The sequence below is a fragment of the Microtus oregoni genome, unplaced genomic scaffold (genome assembly GCF_018167655.1).
Source record: "Microtus oregoni isolate MIOR12 unplaced genomic scaffold, Mior012 000072F_ref0000427, whole genome shotgun sequence".
Lineage (NCBI taxonomy): Eukaryota > Metazoa > Chordata > Mammalia > Rodentia > Cricetidae > Microtus > Microtus oregoni.
Window position 1 is genome coordinate 4,291,867 of NW_024543979.1, and position 20,147 is coordinate 4,312,013.

Below are 20,147 nucleotides of genomic sequence, written 5' to 3' on the forward strand. Positions count from 1 at the left end.
GTACAGTGTGCACAGAGCCCTGGGTTCCATCCCCAGCATCACACAGACTGAGCATGGCGGTACAGTGTGCATGGAGCCCTGGGTTCCATCCCCGGCATCACACAGACTGGTCATGGTGGTACAGTGTGCACAGAGCCCTGGGTTCCTCGCACAGACTGGGCTTGGTGGTATGTACTCATAATCCGACCACTCAGGAGGCAGAGGAAAGATGATCAAGAATCCAAGATCATTCTCAGAAATGTCATGAATGCAAGGCCAGCCCGGAATACAAGAAACCCTATCCAAATAAAAACATAAATACGTAAGTAAATGGTCAGGCATGGTAGCACACACCTTTAATCTAGCACTCTAGAGGTAGACAGAGTTCAAGGCCGACCTGGTCTACAGAATGAGTTCCAGAACAGGCAGGGAAATACAGAGAAACCTTGTCAAAAGAAAGGAAGGAAGGCAGGAAGGCGGGAAGAAGAAGAAAGATGAAGAAAGAGAGAGAGAGAGAGAGAGAGAGAGAGAGAAAGGGGAGAGAGGGAGGGAGACAAGAGGGAGGGAGGAAAGGGGAAAGAGAAAGGAGAGAGGGGAGAATGATGTCCCTCAAGGCTCAAGGAACATCCAAGAGGAGGGGCAGGAAGACTACAAGAAGCGGAGCCAAGCTGCTGTGACTGTACCATGACTGTACCCATGAACTCAGCAGCTGCTGCCATTGCTGACACAAGGTCTGCACAGGATCAAGCCAATCAGGACTCCGCCCCCTGCACCGAGGAGATAACGCCCTTAAGGGCTGACTGCTCCAGGCAGGAGAGTGTTTTCTTCAGTAGCCCGGAGTCATTGCCCCATGCTCCAGGAATACATCCATGAGTGTCTGGGTGGCTCTGAGACTCAGTGGGCTTCTGTTGTTGTTTGGTTGATTTCTGGCAGAAAGGGGGGGGGGCAGCCTGCAAGGAGTCGGAGCAGTGAATATTGTTGTATATGATCTAACTACATTGTATGCACATATAAATTTATCAAAGAATAAATCTTAAAATATGGCTTTAAACCTTTGCTCATGAGCTGGAGAGTTGAATCAGGAGTCAGGGAGCATGGGTTACTCTAGCAGAAGACAAGGGTTCAATTCCCAGCACCCACATGCTGTCTATAATTTCACTCGCAGAGGATATGATGCCCTCTTCTGTCTTCCTGAGGCTCCAGGTACACAAGTGCCGCACACACACACATGCAGGTAAAACACACACACACACACACACACACACACATTTATAAACTAGAACCTTCACTCGGGTTACTTTGCAGCGCTGTCTTTATTTTCCTACAAGCAGTTTTAAGAGAGTCAAAACACGTGCCTGAAGATATTGTGTAATCAGAAGACTCTTCCAGCAGCAGAAGGCACTTTTCCCTCAAACTAGTGAGGAACTGCACTATCTTCAAATCCTGCCTTTTCTCAAGACAGCATTATATGCTCTGTGCCAGAAAGCATTTGGTAAAAAGCAAATAAAAAGTTGCCTGTTCATTAACTTTCACAGCGGCACCAAAGAATAGAAACCTAACAGAACCTATGTCTGAGGGAAGATGAGACCGCTCTAACAGTCCCTAGAAGGTCCTGAGAGCCGCACACAAGCAACCGGGAACCTCCATGTGTTTACCGTGTGCAGGGGTGGGCCGTTTAGCTGGTCGCAGAAGCAGGTCTCTGAAGGCAGCAACCTTGAGCAGAAAACAAATGCGCGGAGGAAAGTGCAGTTAATTTAACACTTGTACACACTGATCAATAGTCCACAAGCACGTGTACTTGGGCCAGAGGAAGAAGAAGGATTTGCCAATTTCCCTTGGGTCTGTGGCCTTGGTCCTTGTCATGGTGACGCTCACATCATTCATGTGCATTCACTCGGGACATAGTCATGTGTGTCTGTCTGTCTGTCTCTCCACCCCCCACCCCATGTGTGCATTAAAAGATCTTATCCTGTAGGAAGCTCCTTAAGTAGGAAGGAAAATAAAACAGCTTCAAGAAGTCCCTGAAACTGACTAGATTCACTAGGTTTCTCCCTACCGGAGTAAACAAGTCAAGAGGCAAAGAAGGCGAAGACCAGACAAGCTGCCTGGAAGAGGTTTAGACCAGCTGAGTCACATGGGAAGAACACTCTCCAAACTGTTGAGCTGCTTGCAGGCTGTGCAGTGTGCACCAGGTTCACAGCTTTTGTAAGCTGTCACCCATGAAGGGGTGGGTTTTGGTAATGCAGCTGTCTGTCAGTCATTTCTGCTCCTTCACCCATATTCCTGTAACTAACCCAATAAAACTCATGGATCACCAAGTTGGACTTGATTGGTTCTGTACTTTGGTGTGCTGTGGGCTCCCCATGTGTGGTGAGTAGACGTGTGTTGAGTCGCCCTCGCAAAAAATTTGTCTGATGGGCAGTGGTGCACACCTTTAATCCCAGCACTCGGGAGGCAAAGGCAGGTGGATCTCTGTGAATTCAAGACCAGCCTGGTCTACAGAGCGAGTTCCAGGACAGCCAAAGATACACAGAGGAGCCCTATCTTGAAAAACCAAAAAAAAAAGTTTTGTCACACATTAGTGTGTGTGTGTGTGTGTGTGTGTGTGTGTGTGTGTGTGTGTGTATGGGCATGTGCGTGCCATGATAAATGTATGGAGGTCAAAGGACAGCTTGCAAGAATCAATTCTCATCTGTCCTCATGCGAGTCCCAGGGAACGGATGAAGGCCATCAGGCTTGGCAGCAGGAACCTTTACCAACTGACCCCCCTCGCTGGTCTCGTACCATGCTTTGAATATAAAAAATCAGGTAGTTCCAGAACAGGCTCCAAAGCTACACACAGAAACCTTGTCTCAAAAAAATAAATAAATAAAATAAAATAAACAAATAATCAGGTTGCATGGCCTAACACACACAGAACTCACAAGATCTTACTCTGTACCCCAGGCTGGCCTCAAATTCACAATCCCCTTGCCTCATCCTCTAGCCTCCTGCATGTTGGAACAGCATATGTACATACCACACCTGATTTCAAAACAGATTTTCTGAAAAATTCAATAGTTCTGGTTTTCACAAACCACGACAGCACTATGAACAAGTTGCCATTGTTTCACACAGATTTTTATGTGCCGCTTTGCACACAGACTTGGAGAAGAGGTCACCCCACCCACATCACACTACTATAAGTAATTAGAGAAAAGCAAGTGTAGAGTCTGTGTTCTTTTTCTGTTTCTCCGTGCTGGAGACACAAGCCTCTCATACTCTGCACAGCTGTGACACACACCAGCTTGAGGCTGAGAGTTTAAACACCGCTGCCCCACAGGATCTTCTCTGAAGCTGGGAGATGAGATGGTCCTAGCATCTCTGTTGAACCACCTTTTAAAAAACAGGGCTTAAATATGCCATTAGTATCCAAATATGCTTTATTGTATGCAAATTCTAGAAAACTTGGTTCATACAAAGGCAGTTCTTTCCAGTTAATTCCTCATTCCCCAGCCACTCTGCGAATACGAGATTTCCTCACAACAAGGCCATCTTTGTCCCTTCACTTCCCTTTCTGCCACATAGCTGCACCTGCTCCAGGTTCATCATGGAAAGAACATTAGTGAGAAGGAAAGTGGCTTGACAATTTTTTTTTCAGGAGAACAAGAATAGAATAAGTCTTTCTTTAAAGTACTACATAATAAGAAGTTAAAAAATAAAGTGCCACATTAGAAGAATAAGTGATACTTTACCAGAAATCAATAATCACAGAGGCACTGAAATGAAACCTAGCTGCTTCTTAACCAGATGAAAGTGTGCGGATTCTCGCTGTGAAGAGAGGAGCTTCTCTCTCACCGTCTTTCTGAGAACTCTCCCTGGGATCTCAAGGATGCATGTCCAGACGTTTCTTCAGCATGCAGCCTCTCACAAGGACCGTCATCTTCCCCACGCCATCTTACAAGCACGAAATGACCGACACAGAATGACTCAACCCCAGGTGGTCTTTCATCTACTTACAGGGAGGGCTGCCGTATGCGCACAGGGAACAAGAGTGTAGCAGGAACCCACCACGCTATGTCACCCACAGGCACCACCGTGTCTGCCCGATACCATGAGAGAATCAGAGGCCATCCCCGTGGACGCCGGAAGCAGGTTCAGATCAACAGCACACCGGCTCACTTGGGTTGAAGAGGTCTCCGCAAGCCGACTCTCTGCTGCCTTAGTAAACCCTGCATTTCCTTGTGCGCGTTCTCCTGACACTTCAGCTTTGCTAGGCGCTTTTTTTCATACTCATTTTCGAGTTTGATGGCTGAAAGATAAAGCAAATGCAGCAAATCTGAGTGGCGTTTTCACCATCTCAAAGCACAGAGCAGGTGGACACTGTAGAAGAACAACTTGACTAAGGACAGACAGAAAGGAAGCATGGGTGTGTGTGGATGATAAACTTAAAAGTTCTGTGATCACTAATTTATTAAAGTAGCTCTTGAAAGAAAGAGAGGGAGGGAAGGAAGAAGGAAAGGAAGGAAGGAAGGAAGGAAGGAAAAGAAAGAAAAGAAAGAAAGCTAGCTTACATTGTGCTGAAGGGAGCAGGCCATCCTTGACGGTTTTGCATGGCGTGAGCTTCACAGGACTACCAAAAGCAATTTCTCCCAAGAACGGCAACCTGATGTTCACTAAGTTTGTGTACCAGGTCTTTGTGAGCTTTGCAAGGTCCCATGGTTCCTGTCTGAGGCGAAATTTCATGAACTTATTCGATCAGTTTTTACTGGGCATGCTCTGTGAAATACAGACATCTTGCTACCTTTCCCTCAAGTTTGGTTTCTGGAGGATTTTCCACAGTTACCACCCTAACTAGCAATAAAAGCCTGCTAATTGGCAGAGATCTTGATAAAAGACCCGAAACGAAGACAGGGTTTGCTCACAGTGCAGCACCCTACAGTTCCAGCCAATCCACTGAAGAGATTATACACGGGAACCGTAAGCTAAATGTCTCTTTTTATTTTTATTTTGACACAGGGTCTCACTGTCACACCCTGGCTAGCCTTGACTACTATGTAGACCAGGCTAGCCTCAAACTCACAGAGATCTGCCTGCTTCTGCCTCCCAAGTGCTGGGTTTACATGTGTGCACCACCACGCCTATCTACAGTGTCTTTTGTGGATCAAATAACATGAGCTGGATATGGCAGGGCATATCCAGCAATCCTGAGAGCGGTGTACACAACTATAATCTTAGTCCTTAGGAGGCAGAGGCAGGAGGATGGTGAGGTTGAGGGCAGCCTAGAATGTATTATAAGTGCCAGAGCGGCCTGGTGCACATGGTAGGACCCTGTTTTAAAGAGCAACAAAGGAATGGGGCTGGAGAGATGACTCAGCAGTTAAGAGGACCAGGGTTCCGTTCCTAGAACCCACAGGGTGGCTCTCAACCATCAGTAAAGTCAGTTCCGGGGAATCTAGCACCCTCTTCTGACCTCTGAGGGCACCTCATGCACAAGGTGCACAGAGAGACATACTAGGAAAATACTCATGCAAAACATAAAGCTAAAGGTCGTACATAAAGAGCCGCACATAAAGAGTGGGTATGTAGCATATACCAAGGCTTTTCATATCCAACCTGGAGAAACAAATGAGACTACCAACTAAGGTTTGCTTAATTCTGAAGGACAAGTGTCAGCTACGCGGTTCTCATCTGCGGTTCACATTCCTTCCACCTCGTTTAAAGGTGGGAAATGGTTCGTGACACCTGCTGCCCTTCGATTTTTCTCCTCCAGTTTCGTTGATACTTCAGCATACAATGTTAGGAAGTGAATTAACAGGGTAAAAATCATAGAAACAGTTGCAAAATCACCCGGATGTATTTATAAAAATGCTCACCCTGCTTTAAAGTGCAGACTCTGAGATGGTTTGGCGGGGAAGAGTGCTTGCCAACAAGGTGGGTGACCCAGATTGGTCCCTGGAGAGAACCAGCTCCCACAAGCTGTCCTATGGCTCCCCATGTGTGTGGATTATCTGATTGCTTGGTTGGTTTTTTTGTGGATTTGATGTGTTTTGTGTTGTAATTATTTTTTTCTTTGTTGTTGTTTCCCTAAATTGCTCAGGCAGGTCTTTAATTTATAATCCTCCTGCCTCAGTTACTCAAGTGGCTGGAATTACAGGCCCATGCCCCCTGACTTAGCTAAAATTGCACTTGTAATAATATTTACTTGAATGGTGCTTTATGTAACCCAAGGTCTAAACACACACAACCGACAGAAGTAAGCTGGAGGTAACGAATGGCAATCCCCTGCCGCTCTAGCTCTGCCACCCTGTGAGGAACCACACTGACATCGCAGAACGCTATTCTAAAAAGAAAACCTTGCTTGACTCACACATAATGGTAAATGTCATAAACCAAAGCAGAGAGGTTAAAACATAAAAGCCAAGCATTGGTTGTGCATTCCTTTGAATCAAGGCGCTTGGAAAACAGATGCAGAAGCTGACGTTGGCCTGATCTGCACAGCCAAATAGCTCGTTCAGACCAGCTAAGGTCACCTAGTAAGGCCGGCTCAAAAAACCTTGTGAAACAAATCCAGTTCTCTAAGGCAATAGCTCAAAATCACAGAGTGAGACTACTGTGTGGTGCTGGCAATGCGTGTTCCTGATGTGTTCTCTGTATCCCAGGCAACCAGCAGGTCTCACACAGGCACTGGCTCATTTGCCAGCCCCACCACAATAGATAAGTGAGCATTGCGTTACAGATGTGGGAGATAAGGCTAAGACGCTGTGTGCAGAGGGAGCCCGGCTTGGAGCGCAGGACTGCAGGCTAAAAAGTCCATGTTGCCACACGCTGCCTGCCAGAGAGGCTGGAAAGCTAAACTGATCAGCGCTCTTACACAGGTGTTATTTGTATCCGCTAAAGGTGTGTTTTAGGATGGGAGCAGTACAGGTGTTTTTGAATGACTGAAACCAAAGAAAAAACCCAGACCTACAAATAAAGACACATACATAGAAACCCATGTTAACCTAAAAATCACTTTTAAAATGTTTTTTTAAAAAGCTGGGCGCACACCTTTAATCCTAGCACTCGGGTGGCAGAGGCAGGCGAATCCCTGTGAGTTCAAGGCCAGCCTGGTGTACAAGAGCTAGTTCCAGGACAGCTAGGACTGTTACACAGAGAAACTGCTCTTGAAAAAAAAATGTTTTTAAATAAGGTGACACAGCCTCCCGCGGAATATCATAAGCACACGGCTGTGGGTTTGATCAACCTAGACCTCTGTTTTCTCATTTCACAGTCTGTCTTTGGTGTGAAGACTAAATAGAATTGTGTCTCAGTTTAACTGGCCACTTGAGGCCGCTTAGAACGACCTAAGAAGGGAGTCTCAGTTGAGGGATTTCCCAGATCACAAGGCCTCATCTGTGGGGACTTGTTTTCCCTGTTAACTGCATAGGAGGGCCCATCTCACAGTGGGCTGCACCACTCCGGGGTTGGGGGCAGGTGGTCTGGGGTGTATAAGCCGAGTTAAGCACAAGCCTGTGAGCCAGACAGCAAGCTGTATTCCTCCAAGGCTCCCTCAGTGATGAACTGATGTGAACGTGCCCAGAAACAAGGCCAGATACCTCCTTCCCTCCCCTGTATGCATATTCTGATTTTTCAGATTATTTTATTTTGTGGAGGTGTTTTGTTTGCATATATACACGTGTCTTCAAGCGTGCTTTATGCCCACTGAGTCCAGAAGAGGGTGACAGATCCCCTGGCACTGGAGTTAGAGACCGTGTGAGCCGCCATGTGGGTGCCAGGAGCTAAGCCCCAATCCTCGGGAAAGCAGCGGGTGCTCTTAACCCATGAGACACCTCTCTACACCCATTTGTATATTTTTATAAAAAGTAGTATTTGGGAAGCTGGAAAGATGGATCATCTACTTAGAGCATAAACTGCTTTTTCAAAGGACCCAGGTTTGGTTCCCAGCGTCTGCCTGGGGCAGCTCACAAGAAGCATCTGTAACTCCAGTTCCAGGGGAGGTCTTCTGACCCCCATAGACACTTCCTTAAACATAATGCACACACGAAGAGGCACGTACAACATAAAAATAATTTTTCAAGTAGTCTTTTAGAAACAAAATTCAGACACTTTAAAATGCTTTCTTATACTCCATCAACTTGCTGCGAAGCGTGCCCAGCCAGTCACAAACCCCAACCACACTATTGTAATTTGTGTAGAGGTATGTGTGTGTATGGTGTGTGTGTGTGTGTGTGTGTGTACTTACATTTTGTAACAACTGCCCTTCAAAATGGTTTGCACTGTGTTCTTTCTTGGCAAGCCATACGCCATGGTGAATGGTCACGGTCTTTCTCTTACATAGGAGCCTGATGTACTGTCTCCGGTGCTCTTGGCCTGGAAGAACAGCAACAGCTCTCGTTTGAATATTTTTATAGCCAAATAACCAAAAGGTCATGACAAAACATGGAGGGATGTCAGGAAGCACATTCGTAAACATTAGCTGGATCTGGACCCTGGACATAAAAATAAATAAGTAAATAAAATAAAAAAAGCTAGTTCTGTTTGTTTCCAGGAAGTCGCTCTATCAGGCAACTAAAAGGTTGCAGTTGGCAGGCAGCCTTGCGCCCTGGCACCATAGGCGCCTGTGCCGGGATGCAGAGTCTCACAGCTGCGTGCCCTTATGGCTGTGACAAGGACAAGGACCCTGCAGCTCTACTCCCGGCATCACCAGGCTTGCACTGGTTGCCGCGGCCCTTTCCAGGGTGCAGTTCCAGCCAGAACCGACTGGAGCGGGGCAGCGAGCGCCCTCCTCGCCCTCCCACGCCCGAGCCACTTCCCGCCCCTCTGTACCCGGCTGAAGGTCCGTGGGCCTCAGCCGCGCCACCCAGGGCAGCAAGCGCTAGGCGTACATGGCCGCGCACTCGCAGCCGCCCCGCCGCGGAACGCGCCTTCCTGCTTGCTCGTGCGCCCGCTTGCTCGTGAGTGCGCCTGCTTGCTTGCTCTTGCGCCCCTGCTTGCCCCGTGCCCGCCCTGCGTCACCAGCTGCCTCAACAAAGGGCTTTGTGTGCGCGCGCCCACTGGGCGCTCAGACTCAACCCCTCACTGTGAGGTTCTGGCGTCAGTTTCTACAAAAAGCAGATGAAATTGTGGGTATAGTCACACAACAGTGACCATGAGGATCCATGACTTCTTAGAGTCCCAGGCAAATGGTGTCACTATGCGGGAGGGTTTTGCTAGAGCTGTTCCTTGCTAAGGCCAGGACCTTTCCAGTGTCCCTCCTCCGAGCCTAAATGACTTTCTAAGTCAAAGAGAATATTGTATGTGTAGATTTCGTGGGTAGTACGGATTAAAGCTAATGCTTGCGAGTCTCTGAAGCACAGAAGGACCAGATTATATCAGTGTGAGTTCAGTGACGACTCTATGAAAGAGACAAAATGTTCCGATTGAGAGGGGAATGGGCCTTCAGTACTTAGCGAGTTCCAGGGCCAGCTTTTAAGGTCAAACACACTAATCTCTTTACCTGCCACACTTCTTTCCTGCTTTGTTTTGTTGAGAAGTTCAGAATGGTCTAGAACCACTAGGCAACCCAGGCTGGCTTCAAACTCGCAGAGCATCAGACTTGACAGCAAACCTTTATCCCTTAGCTGTCTTGCCAGTCCAGCCTATTTTTATAATTAAGACTAATACCAAATACTTAGCTGGCAGGGGAGATCATCCCGAAGGTGGTTTTCCCAGGGTGAGCACCCTGGACATGCTGACCCCTGCAAGTTCCCCAAATGTGAGAAACTCTACTGCATAATTTCTGGTAATGGGAGGAGGAGAAGGAGAAAATCTAAATTAACAGTGTACTGAAAGTACATTTTTACAGACATGTGCCCTGCAATCTAGGAAACTCTCATCTAGAGCCACTTAACAATGCTTAAATATTATCAACGAAGAGCATAAACACCCCCACAACTCCACTGACACAGGAGAAATAAACTAAACATCCAAGAAGGTGGAAGAAGGCTGTCCAATAAAGATTCTCAAACAAAGACTATTTTCTGAATTTTCTTTAGAAATACCAAATTAGGGCTAGAGAAATATCTCACTGGTGAAGAAGAGCACCTGCTGCTCTTCAGAAGACCCAGACTCGGGTTCCAGCACCCACATGGCACTAACAACCATCTGAAACTCCCGGTCCAGAGCATCTGACATCCTCTCTGGCCACTGAGAGCATTGCGCATACATGGTGAGCTGGCATACACGCAGAAAAATGCCCTAACATACAAAGTAAAAATAAATCTTAAGGGCTGCAAATATGGCTCAGTAGTTAAGAGCTCTGGCTGCTTTCCCAAAGGACACAGATTCCAATTCCCAGCACCCACATGGCCACTCACAGCCCTATGTAACTGCAGTTCCAAGAGATGATGCCCCTCCAGACACTACATACTTGCAAGGGGGGGAAACTATACATGTAAAAAAATGTTTTTAAAAGAAGAAGGAAGGGGCTGGAGAGATGGCTCAGAGGTTAAGAACATTGCCTGCTCTTCCAAATGTCCTGAGTTCAATTCCCAGCAACCACATGGTGGCTCACAACCATCTGTAATGAGGTCTGGTGCCCTCCTCTGGCCTGCACCACAGATAGAATATTGTATACATAATAAATAAATAAATATTTAAAAAAAATAAAAGAATAAGGAAAGGAAATACCAAGTTCTAGCAAGAAGGGACACAGGAGTGGAGAGAAAAGATAATGAGCTAGAACCAAGTGCAAGGATACTTATGAAGATCCTGGGATGACACCGCTATGTTGTACGCTAATAAAAATAAATTACCAAATTCTACCTCTCCTTTTTCCCCTCTCTCCCCTCCTCTTTCTGTGCCTCTTGTTATGCCCATCTTCCCCTCCATCTCTGTCTCAGTCTCTCCCCATCTTGCTGGTACCTCTCCTTTATCTTCCAGTTAGCATTCCGCCTTATAATTGTTTAAGTGAGAGCTGCTGCCACCTAGTGTTAAAATGGAGTTACAAAGGGGACTGCGGAAGAGATTTGAGTGCCCAAATAGAAGGAACTCAGTAACTGGGAGAGCACTTACCGTGTTTTAGATGGTGTTCAATATAGTGCCCGTACTGACTCATTTAATTACCACACGATTGGTGGCATTCATCATTTGATGGTGTTTTAATATTTATTTGTATTTTTAACTGTGTGTGTGTGTGTGTGTGTGTGTGTGTGTGTGTTCATGTAAGTTCAGGTACCTGAGTTATCAGGGCTCCTTGGGTTGGATTTAACGTTGAGCTGGGAACTCCATCCTTTGTAAGAGCATTAAGTGTTCTGAACTGCCAAGCCCCTTGCGATGGCATTTTGGAGACGAAAACACAAATGGAAAAAAAAAAAAAAGGCTAGGTGAGCCAGGTAATGCACCTCCAAGTCCACTGCTGAGGAAGACTCAGTAGGGTCCCTAGGACTTCGCTGGCCAGCCAACCTAGACTGCAGCCAGCCTAGCCTGCTTGGTACTGTCTCAAAAACCAAGTGTGTTTTAAGAGGCCATTTGTTCATTTCCCAGCTGCCCAGACTCCCGAAATAACCACATAGATTCACTGCTTGGTCAATCACTATAGCATATTCCTAGCAAGCTTTTACATATTAAATTAACCTCAGCCACAAATTCAATGCCAGTCTGAGCCTTATAGGAGCCTTTCAAAAAGAAAAGAAAAACGGAAAGAAGGAAGGAAGCTAGGTGGTGGTTGGTGGTGCACACCTTTAATCCTAGCACTTGGGAGGCAGAGACAGATGGGTCTCTGTGAGTTCAAGACCAGCCTGGACTATAGAGTGAGTTCCAGGACAGGCACCAAAGCTACACAAAGGAATCCTGTATCAATAAACCAAAAAGAAAAAAAAGAAAAAGAAAAAAAACAGAGAAATTGAAGAACCAGAAGGGAACGCAGTAGTAAAGAGGAAAGGAGAGGAGAGGAGAAGAGAGGAGAGGACAGGAGAGGAGAGGAGAGGAGAGGAATAGAGAGGAGAGGAAAGGAGAGGAGAGGAGAGAAGGGAAGGGAAGAGAAGGGAAGGGAAGGGAAGGGAAGGGAAGGGAAGAGAAGAGAAGAGAAGAGAAGAGAAGAGAAGAGAAGAGAAGAGAAGAGTAGGAGAAAGATGAAAGTCTTAAGAAGACTACACCATTAGTCCCAGCACCCAGAGGCAGGTGAATCTCTATGAGTTCAAGGCCAGCCTGGTCTATATAGTCAGTTACAGGACAGTCAGAGCTACATAGTTAGCCCCATTTTAAAAAACAAGACAAAAAAAGGAAAGCAAATGCATTGATCAGTTTTGTCACTGTTTTCTCTTGTGGTTCTCTAGGAATCGACCCTCCCGTCTGCCACCTCAGCTCCAGACAGCCCGGGCCTTGTCTGTTGAGAGAGTCTCTCTATGGTTCAGGTGGTTTGGGCCTTTCCAAAGATGGGATCCCAGCGTGTTCCTGCTTAGTTCTGTCACTTTTTAATTTTTACTTAAAATTAAAAATATGTATCTCTGGAGTTGGCCACTTTAAACCATTTTTCTAATGTAACATTTCAGACTGAGGTCCTAATGGCTGGAGGGGAAGCCACATCTGGGAGAACCAGCTTCTTCCCCACAATAAAGTCCACACTGCAGGGTCACTGAGAGACCAGATGGCACCACACTGGCAACGGATGGCTGTACATGTCCAAGCAGGAAAGACACAGGCCTAAGCCTTCTGCAGGACACTCGGCAAGTGTTCCAGCTCAGTCTAACAGGTTTTACAAGTGACAGAGGGCTTGGTCCTGGTTCTGAGAGACACCAGGGAGACAAAGAATGCTCTAACGGCACACATGGGAAACCGGAGCACTGAAGAAGGCCTTGCCAACTTTGCTGGCAGTCAGGGTATCCGGTTAGAGTAGGGTGGGATTAAAACACAGTGTGGCATTGAAAAGGAAGCAGTCCGGGTTGAGAGACCTCTTCAGACCTCCCCGGCCTCACACAGGGCCCCACTGCAATGTCACCACACTGGACTTAACTGTAGTAATATGAGCGGCGGGGCTGCATCCCCAGCACCCCGGCAGCCTGGCTAGCTTATGCTCCGAAATAACAACACACAAACTGTATTCATTTAAACACTGCTTGGCCCTTTAGCTTTAGCCCTTACAGGCTAATTCTCACATCCCGATTAATCCATCTCTAATAATCTGTGAGCACCAGTCTTACCGGGAAAGGTTCAGCATGTCTAACCTGGAGGCTTGCTTCATCGCGTGCATCTGCCCGGGAGAGCGGAGCATGGCGTCTCTCTGAGGCATCTGCTCCCGAGAAAAGAGCTGTGGACTCTGAGCTCACTTCCTCTTCCTCCCAGCGTTCTGTTCTGTTTACTCCTGCCACCTATCTTCTAACCAATGAGGGCCAAGCAGTTTCTTTTTATTTAACCAATGACCTTCCTCCATCATTTCCCCTTTTTCGGTTTAAACAAAAAAAAAAAAAAAAAAAAGGAAGGCTTTAACTTTAACATAGCAAAATTACATATAACAAACAGTTATCAGGTAAAAATTACAATAATCTTTATCATAACTAAGGAAAACTATAACTATAACTAACTATTCTTAACTCCATCAAAGACTCCAGAAAGATACAATACTACCTAAGCAAACAAGAAAAAAGCAACTTTTAAAACTCTAGAAATGACAGAGACATCTTGCTGCCTGGACAGTCACCAAAGGTTCCTCTGTACCTACCGTTGGGGCATCCATCTTCAGCCTTCAGGCCCATGGTATCCAGCAGACATTTCCATAAAGCAGGAAAATTCAAAGTCAGTTCAGTCACTATCTGTTGTGTCCTGCAGAATGTCTCGCAGACTCTTTCATGAATCAGGAACCCCGAAAGATCATCTCACCTTATGCAAGTTCAGTAGTCCTCTCTCTGTGGGTTCTCTGTGTCCAGTTTATGCAATAGTCCAGGCAAGAGCAGTTTCTTGCCCAAATGGCTATCAAACTCCATAACGAGCCTCTTCGATGCCCATCTTCCTCTTGAAGTAGATTGGTGCTGCCAGGAGCAGAGTGTCTCATTGTCATGAAAAGTCCTCAGTTATTAAAACATTAAATGTCCTATTCTGTAATCTTTGAAAGACATGAAGAATGTCTATCTAAAATATATCTCTATATATCTAGAAAATCTAACTAACATGACTGCAAGCTTTACTATTATCGATGATTATCCATTAACAACCTATATTTCTTAATTATACAGTACATATTTAAATGAACTACACAATCACAATACCTTAATCAAAATCAGAAACACTTACACATATAACAAAATTGACCTTAAATCTCTATCAATAAAACAAAATCTATACTAATGCAAATTATTCATATCTATATCATATCCCCCTTTAAATGTTAAAGAACGTTTATAAACCATATTTGGGAACATGGGCACAGTTTTTTTCTCTCCAAACTGCTTCCTGCTGAATGGGGGCGTTGTTAATTAGGTCTTTCATGGTATAACCTGTGTGCTAGTTTCATCTCAGTTGGCAGTTGAGCAAAGCAATTATCTGAAGATGTTCACACCAACTCTTCAGGAGGGCGTGGTCCATCATACCAAATCGGAATAAAAGAAATGAACAGAGTCTCATCCTCTGTGAAAACAAAATAAGAAACTCCTTTCCAAAGCATCATGTCCTTAGATCCAAATTTCAAAGTCAAGGCATCAAAATATCTATGTTGGATTAGTTCAGCAGCATTTATAAATAAATATCTTTTAGCATCTGTTGCTCCTTCCTCAGCATTTAAATAATTTAAAGAGAGCATAATAGCATACAGTATCAAAATTCTCTGTGTATTTTCCATGTTTGTGCAGCTTTGTTTTAACCTCTATTTTGTTTATTTTTACTTTTAACTCTTTGCTTTTTGAGACAGGTTCTCTGTATCTTTGACCTGAAGTAACTCTGTAGACCAGGCTGTCTTTGAACTCTCAGAGATCCGCCTGTCTCTGCCTCCCAGGCATTCGGGAGGGATTAAAGGTGTACACTACTACACCTTGAACTCACAGAGATCTGTTTGCCTCTGCCTTCTAGGCACTGGGATTAAAGGCGTGTGCTACCACACCTTGAAATCACAGAGGTCAATCTCCCTCTGCCTTCCAAGTGTTGGGATTAAAGGTGTGTACTACCACACACAACAACTCTCTTCCTTTTTTTTTGTTTTTTACTTTAAGAACTTCAACTTTTAGTCTGCATATATTTTTAACACACTGTAAACCATTTAAAAATTTTCTTTGTCTTTGAATCTCTCTTTACTGTATATCTCTCTTTTTCTGACCACATAAGTCTTTAATTTACCAAGCAATATCAGTAGGATTAAAGGCGTGGCTTTGCTGGCCGGATCCAGCCCATTCCTTAGCTTTCCAGCCTCATGGCTGAGGTACTGGCTGTAGCCATGTTTACTGCCACAACTCTATGGCATTTTAAGGTCCCTGCCAGCAAGCGAGCTTCAGCAGCCTGTGCTTGCAAACCGCACAAACCGCCTGCGTAGAAGAGTCAGAGTTTGCCCTGGCAGGACAGCCCAGAAAGCTGGCATTTTTGAACGGCGTGGCTTTTTTCCTGCTACGGCTGAAAACCGAAAAGAATGCGTTCAGCTTTTCGTCAACACCATTTAAGTGTTTCGTGGCAGGACCTCTTAATGAGCTGCAGGGTTTTGCAGCTAAAGCTGAGTCAGGAAGCCTCTATTAAATTGCAGCTACCAAGAAAACATGCTCTTCTCTTTCCCAAGCTTTCTCGGGCTTTCAGTGGATTCAGTTGTCCACACGTCTGGGCGCCATCTGTTGAAATATGAGCGGCGGGGCTGCATCCCCAGCACCCCGGCATCCTGGCTAGTTTATGGTCCGAAATAACAACACACAGACTGTATTCATTTAAACACTGCTTTGCCCTTTAGCTCTAACCCTTACAGGCTAATTCTCACATCCCGATTAACCCATCTCTAATAATCTGTGAGCACCGGTCTTACCGGGAAAGGTTCAGCATGTCTAACCTGGAGGCTTGCTTCATTGCGTGCATCTGCCCGGGAGAGCGGAGCATGGCGTCTCTCTGAGGTATCTGCTCCCGAGAGAAGAGCTGTGGACTCTGAGCTCACTTCCTCTTCCTCCCAGCATTCTGTTCTGTTTACTCCTGCCACCTATCTTCTAACCAATGAGGGCCAAGCAGTTTCTTTTTATTTAACCAATGATCTTCCTCCATCACTTAACCTCTGAGTGCAGGTGTTCGTCCAAACCCGAGCCTTATCAGGCATGAGGCCCCGCTTCACGTTTGTCTCTATATCAGGCTCCTGTTCCATCCCACACAGCCACAGCAATCCCCTCATAGCGTCTGAATGACAGTTATTCACAATAGTGGCTACCGGTGTGAAGCATCAAGCAAGGCTTTGGGATTGGAGGAGAAGTGGCCTTGTGATCTGAGATTGGTCCCAGAAGGATCAGAGTCCTTACCCAAGAAGACAGCTGCCCACACCACTTGGGCTTCTGAAGTTTGGATTGCGTTTTTTGTTTTGAAACTCTTCTTAGGGCCATTTTTTTTTTTTTTTTTTTTTTTTTGGTTTTTCGAGACAGGGTTTCTCTGTGGTTTTGGAGCCTGTCCTGGAACTAGCTCTTGTAGACCAGGCTGGTCTCGAACTCACAGAGATCCGCCTGCCTCTGCCTCCCGAGTGCTGGGATTAAAGGCGTGCGCCACCACTGCCCGGCCTCTTAGGGCCATTTTTAAAAAAATCTTCACAATTTGTTTATTTTCTGTGTAAGTGTGTGTGTGTGTGTGTGTGTGTACCCAAGTGTGTGTGTTCACTTTTGTGTGCAGGTGTTACAGACACAGAAATAGGCACTGTATCTCCCAGAACTGGAACCACAGGCTGTTGAGAACCTCTTGATGTGGATCCTGAGAACTGAACCCGGGTCCACAGTAAGTACTCTTAACCCCTGAACCATCTTTCCAGCCCCATGCATTTCCATTTGATGGGCTCCACAATAAACGTTCAGAGGAACAGCTCACATAGGCCCTCATCAGCACCAGACAACTCAGAGGCTGTGCAGGACCTTGAGAACAAAGACATTTCGCAGGAACTATTCAGCTCAGCAAGCAGCTGAGTGTGGATTCTGAGGGCCAGGAAGGGACAGCTTTCAGATCAATATTTATTAGTGGGAAAGACCGGCACTGTTGAGTTGTCGCTCCAGGGAGCCTTTGTGGCTGTGGCACAGCGCAGAAGATCGGTGGTGCGTCTCAAAAGACAATTTCTGCACCTGCACGTCCTGGCTGTCAAGCGGGGGATGAATGCGAAATGCAATCCCAGGCTCTGCCTCAGGATTCAGCCAATCTGAGGCAGTTCAAGAAGCAAGTTTTTATAAATAAGTGCCCCTCTTCTTTCAGATGATGTGGGATGGTCACTTAACCAAAAGTACTCCAGAGACAACTGGCAGGGACTGGCCACCACCCTGGAGGACTGCAGAAATACAAGTTCTTTGGACTTCACGATCTTTCACTCTTTGGTGGTTGGGGGTGGATGAGACAGGACCTCATGATACAGCCCTGGCTGGTCTAGAGGTTCCAAGCAGCTCAAGACTTTCAACCTGAGTACACATACATGCACACGACACATGCATTCATATGTTGGTAGCGCTGTCTGAACACGGAAGGGTGGAGGCAGAATACACAACGCCTCATGCATTCACACGTACACATGACATGTGCATTCACACGTATACACAACTCAAGCATTCACATGAACACAAAACTCAAGCATTCACACATACACACAACTCATGCATTCAACGTACACACTACTCATGAATTCACATGTACACAAAACTCAAGCAATCACATGTTGATGTGGGAGTGATTTCTTATTAATAAAGAAACTGTCTAGACCCATTTGATAGGCCAACCCTTAGGTAGGCGGAGTAAACAGAATGGAATGCTGGGAGAAAGAAGCTGAATCAGGGAGTCGCCATGATTCTCCCACTCCAGACAGACGCAGGTTAAGATCATTCCTGGTAAGCCAGCTCGTGGGCTACACAGATTAATAGAAATGGGTTAGATCAATATGTAAAAGCTAGCCAATAAGAAACTGAAACTAATGGGTCAGGCAGTGTTTAAAAGAATACAGTTTCTGTGTAATTATTTCGGGTAAAGCTAGCCAGGTGGCGGGACACAGCCCGCCGCTCCGTATTGCAACAGAGTGGCACCCAACGTGCTAATGAACTCCACGTAAAACCTGAGAGGGCTTAAAAAGGAGAGAGAGAGAATTTAAGACAGCTTTTTGCTGTTTGTGGGTTGCGTGCCGCAAAGAAATTGTCCTGACTCAGCAGCAGGAAAAAACTGGCTGTTTTAAAATGCCGGCTTTCTGGGCTGTGCCGCCACTGCGATCTCTGTCTGGCTCCTGAGGGAGAGAGAGCTTTTGAATGGAGCATTTGGAGTAAAGCTCTACGGCTTGCTTGATGGCAATGTGGACTGCTGTGTGCCTGGAACTGTGTGTGGCTCAGGGGCACCAAATGGCTCTGAGGCAGGAGCGGCTTGGCTCAGCTCTGCCATGCTGAACTGTGCTGGTCTCAGACAGGAACTACCGTAATTACCATAAAAACAGCGCAGTTAAGGTTTCAACTGGGCAGGACACAGACGGTACCGTATTACCTGTACATGACACAACTTAAGTTTTTAATAACTGCTTAACATTTTAAGAAATGCTCCTGGATAGTAAAAAAAAATGTTACAGATTCACAATAGGACAGATTCAGACCACTAAATGAGTCACACTGTTGGATGAATGTATGTAGGCTTCAGAGAGAAAAAAAAAATAGAGAATAAAGTTAATGGTTTAAAAAAAAAGGTAAAGTCTTTAAAGAGACAGAATACAGATAGTTAAGAGATTAAAAGAAATAAAGAAAAATAAGCCATGTAAAAATGGAAAATTCACAGAGAGTCTGGATTATGTACATTGTGTTTTCTTTAAAATTTTTGACTATGAAGGAGCTAAGTACAAAGAGACATTTCATTCTATGGGCTGCCAACTGGAACCAAAACGGATATCATGAGGGTATGACTTCAGAATTTGGGTCTAAGGATATGATGCTTTGGAAAGGGTCTTCTTTTGTTTTCACAGAGGACCAGACCCTATGGATTGCATCTATCCCGATATGGTATGATAGACCACGACCTCCCGAAAAGTTCCTGTGAACACCCTCAAAAAATTACTTCACTCAACTGCCAACTGAGATAAACCTGGCACACAGGTTACACCCTAAATGATCTGATTAACAGCGCCCCCATTCAGCAGGAAGCAGTTTGGAGAGAAAAAACTGTGCCCATGTTCCCAAAATATTGTTTATAAATGTTCTTTTACATTTAAAGGGGGAAATGATATAGGTATGAGTAATTTGCATTGGTGTGGATTTTACAGGCAATTTTGTTATATGTATATGTATTTCTGATCTTGATTAAGGTATTGTGATTGTGTAGTTCATTTAAAAATGTAATGTAGGGCTGGAGAGATGGCTCAGCGGTTAAGAGCATTGCGTGCTCTTCCAAAGGACCCGAGTTCGATTCCCAGCAACCACGTGGTGGCTCACAACCATCTGTGGTGAGGTCTGGTGTCCTCTTCTGGCAGGCATATATGCAAACAGAATATTGTATCCATAATAAATAAATATTTAAAAAAAATGTAATGTATAATTAAGAAATATAGGTTATGGATAATCATCAGTAATAGTCAAGCTTGTAGTCATGTTAGTTAGATTTTCTAGATATATAGAGATACATTTCAGTTAGATAGATATTCTTCATATCTTTCAAAGACTGCAGAATATGGCATTTAATGTTTTAATAACTTAGGACTTTTCATGACAATGAGACATATCTGCTCCTGGCAGCACCAATCTACTTCAAGAGGAAGATGGGCATTGAAGAGGCTCCTTATGGAGTTTGATAGCCATTTGGGCAAGAAACTGTTCTTGCCTGGACTGTTGCATAAACTGGACAAAGAGAACCCGCAGAGAGAGGACTGCTGAACTTGCCTAAAGGTGAGACGGTCTTTTGGGGTTCATGACTCATGAAAGAGTCTGCGAGACATTCTGCAGGACACAGCAGATAGTGACTGAACTGTCTTTGAAATTTCCTGCTTCATGGAAATGTCTGCTGGATACTATGGGCCTGAAGGCTGAAGATGGATGCCCCAACCATACAAAAGA

The 20,147-nt window shown here is 45.4% G+C and overlaps 1 protein-coding gene and 1 pseudogene across 1 annotated transcript; one reads left to right on the top strand and one right to left on the bottom strand.

The window, feature by feature from the left end:
- Positions 1-3,576: 3,576 nt before the first annotated feature.
- Positions 3,577-8,910, bottom strand: CUNH4orf36 (chromosome unknown C4orf36 homolog). The gene is made up of 4 exons (XM_041642147.1): positions 8,788-8,910; positions 8,204-8,331; positions 4,533-4,687; positions 3,577-4,270 (listed from the first exon to the last, which is right to left on the bottom strand). Exons 2-4 carry the CDS (start codon positions 8,266-8,268, stop codon positions 4,137-4,139), a joined length of 354 nt encoding a protein of 117 aa, XP_041498081.1. The 5' UTR covers positions 8,269-8,331; positions 8,788-8,910; the 3' UTR covers positions 3,577-4,136.
- Positions 8,911-9,627: 717 nt separating this feature from the next.
- Positions 9,628-9,773, top strand: LOC121441018 (annotated as a pseudogene).
- Positions 9,774-20,147: the final 10,374 nt, after the last annotated feature.

Excerpts from the sequence above, each read along its gene's own strand:
- CUNH4orf36 (XM_041642147.1), bottom strand. The coding sequence starts at position 8,268 with ATGGCGTATGGCTTGCCAAGAAAGAACACAGTGCAAACCATTTTGAAG. Across the intron at positions 4,688-8,203 it reads AAGGGCAGTTGTTACAAAAT|ACAGGAACCATGGGACCTTG; the intron begins GTAAGTACACAC and ends ATTTCGCCTCAG. Across the intron at positions 4,271-4,532 it reads CCTGCTCCCTTCAGCACAAT|CCATCAAACTCGAAAATGAG; the intron begins GTAAGCTAGCTT and ends TTTATCTTTCAG.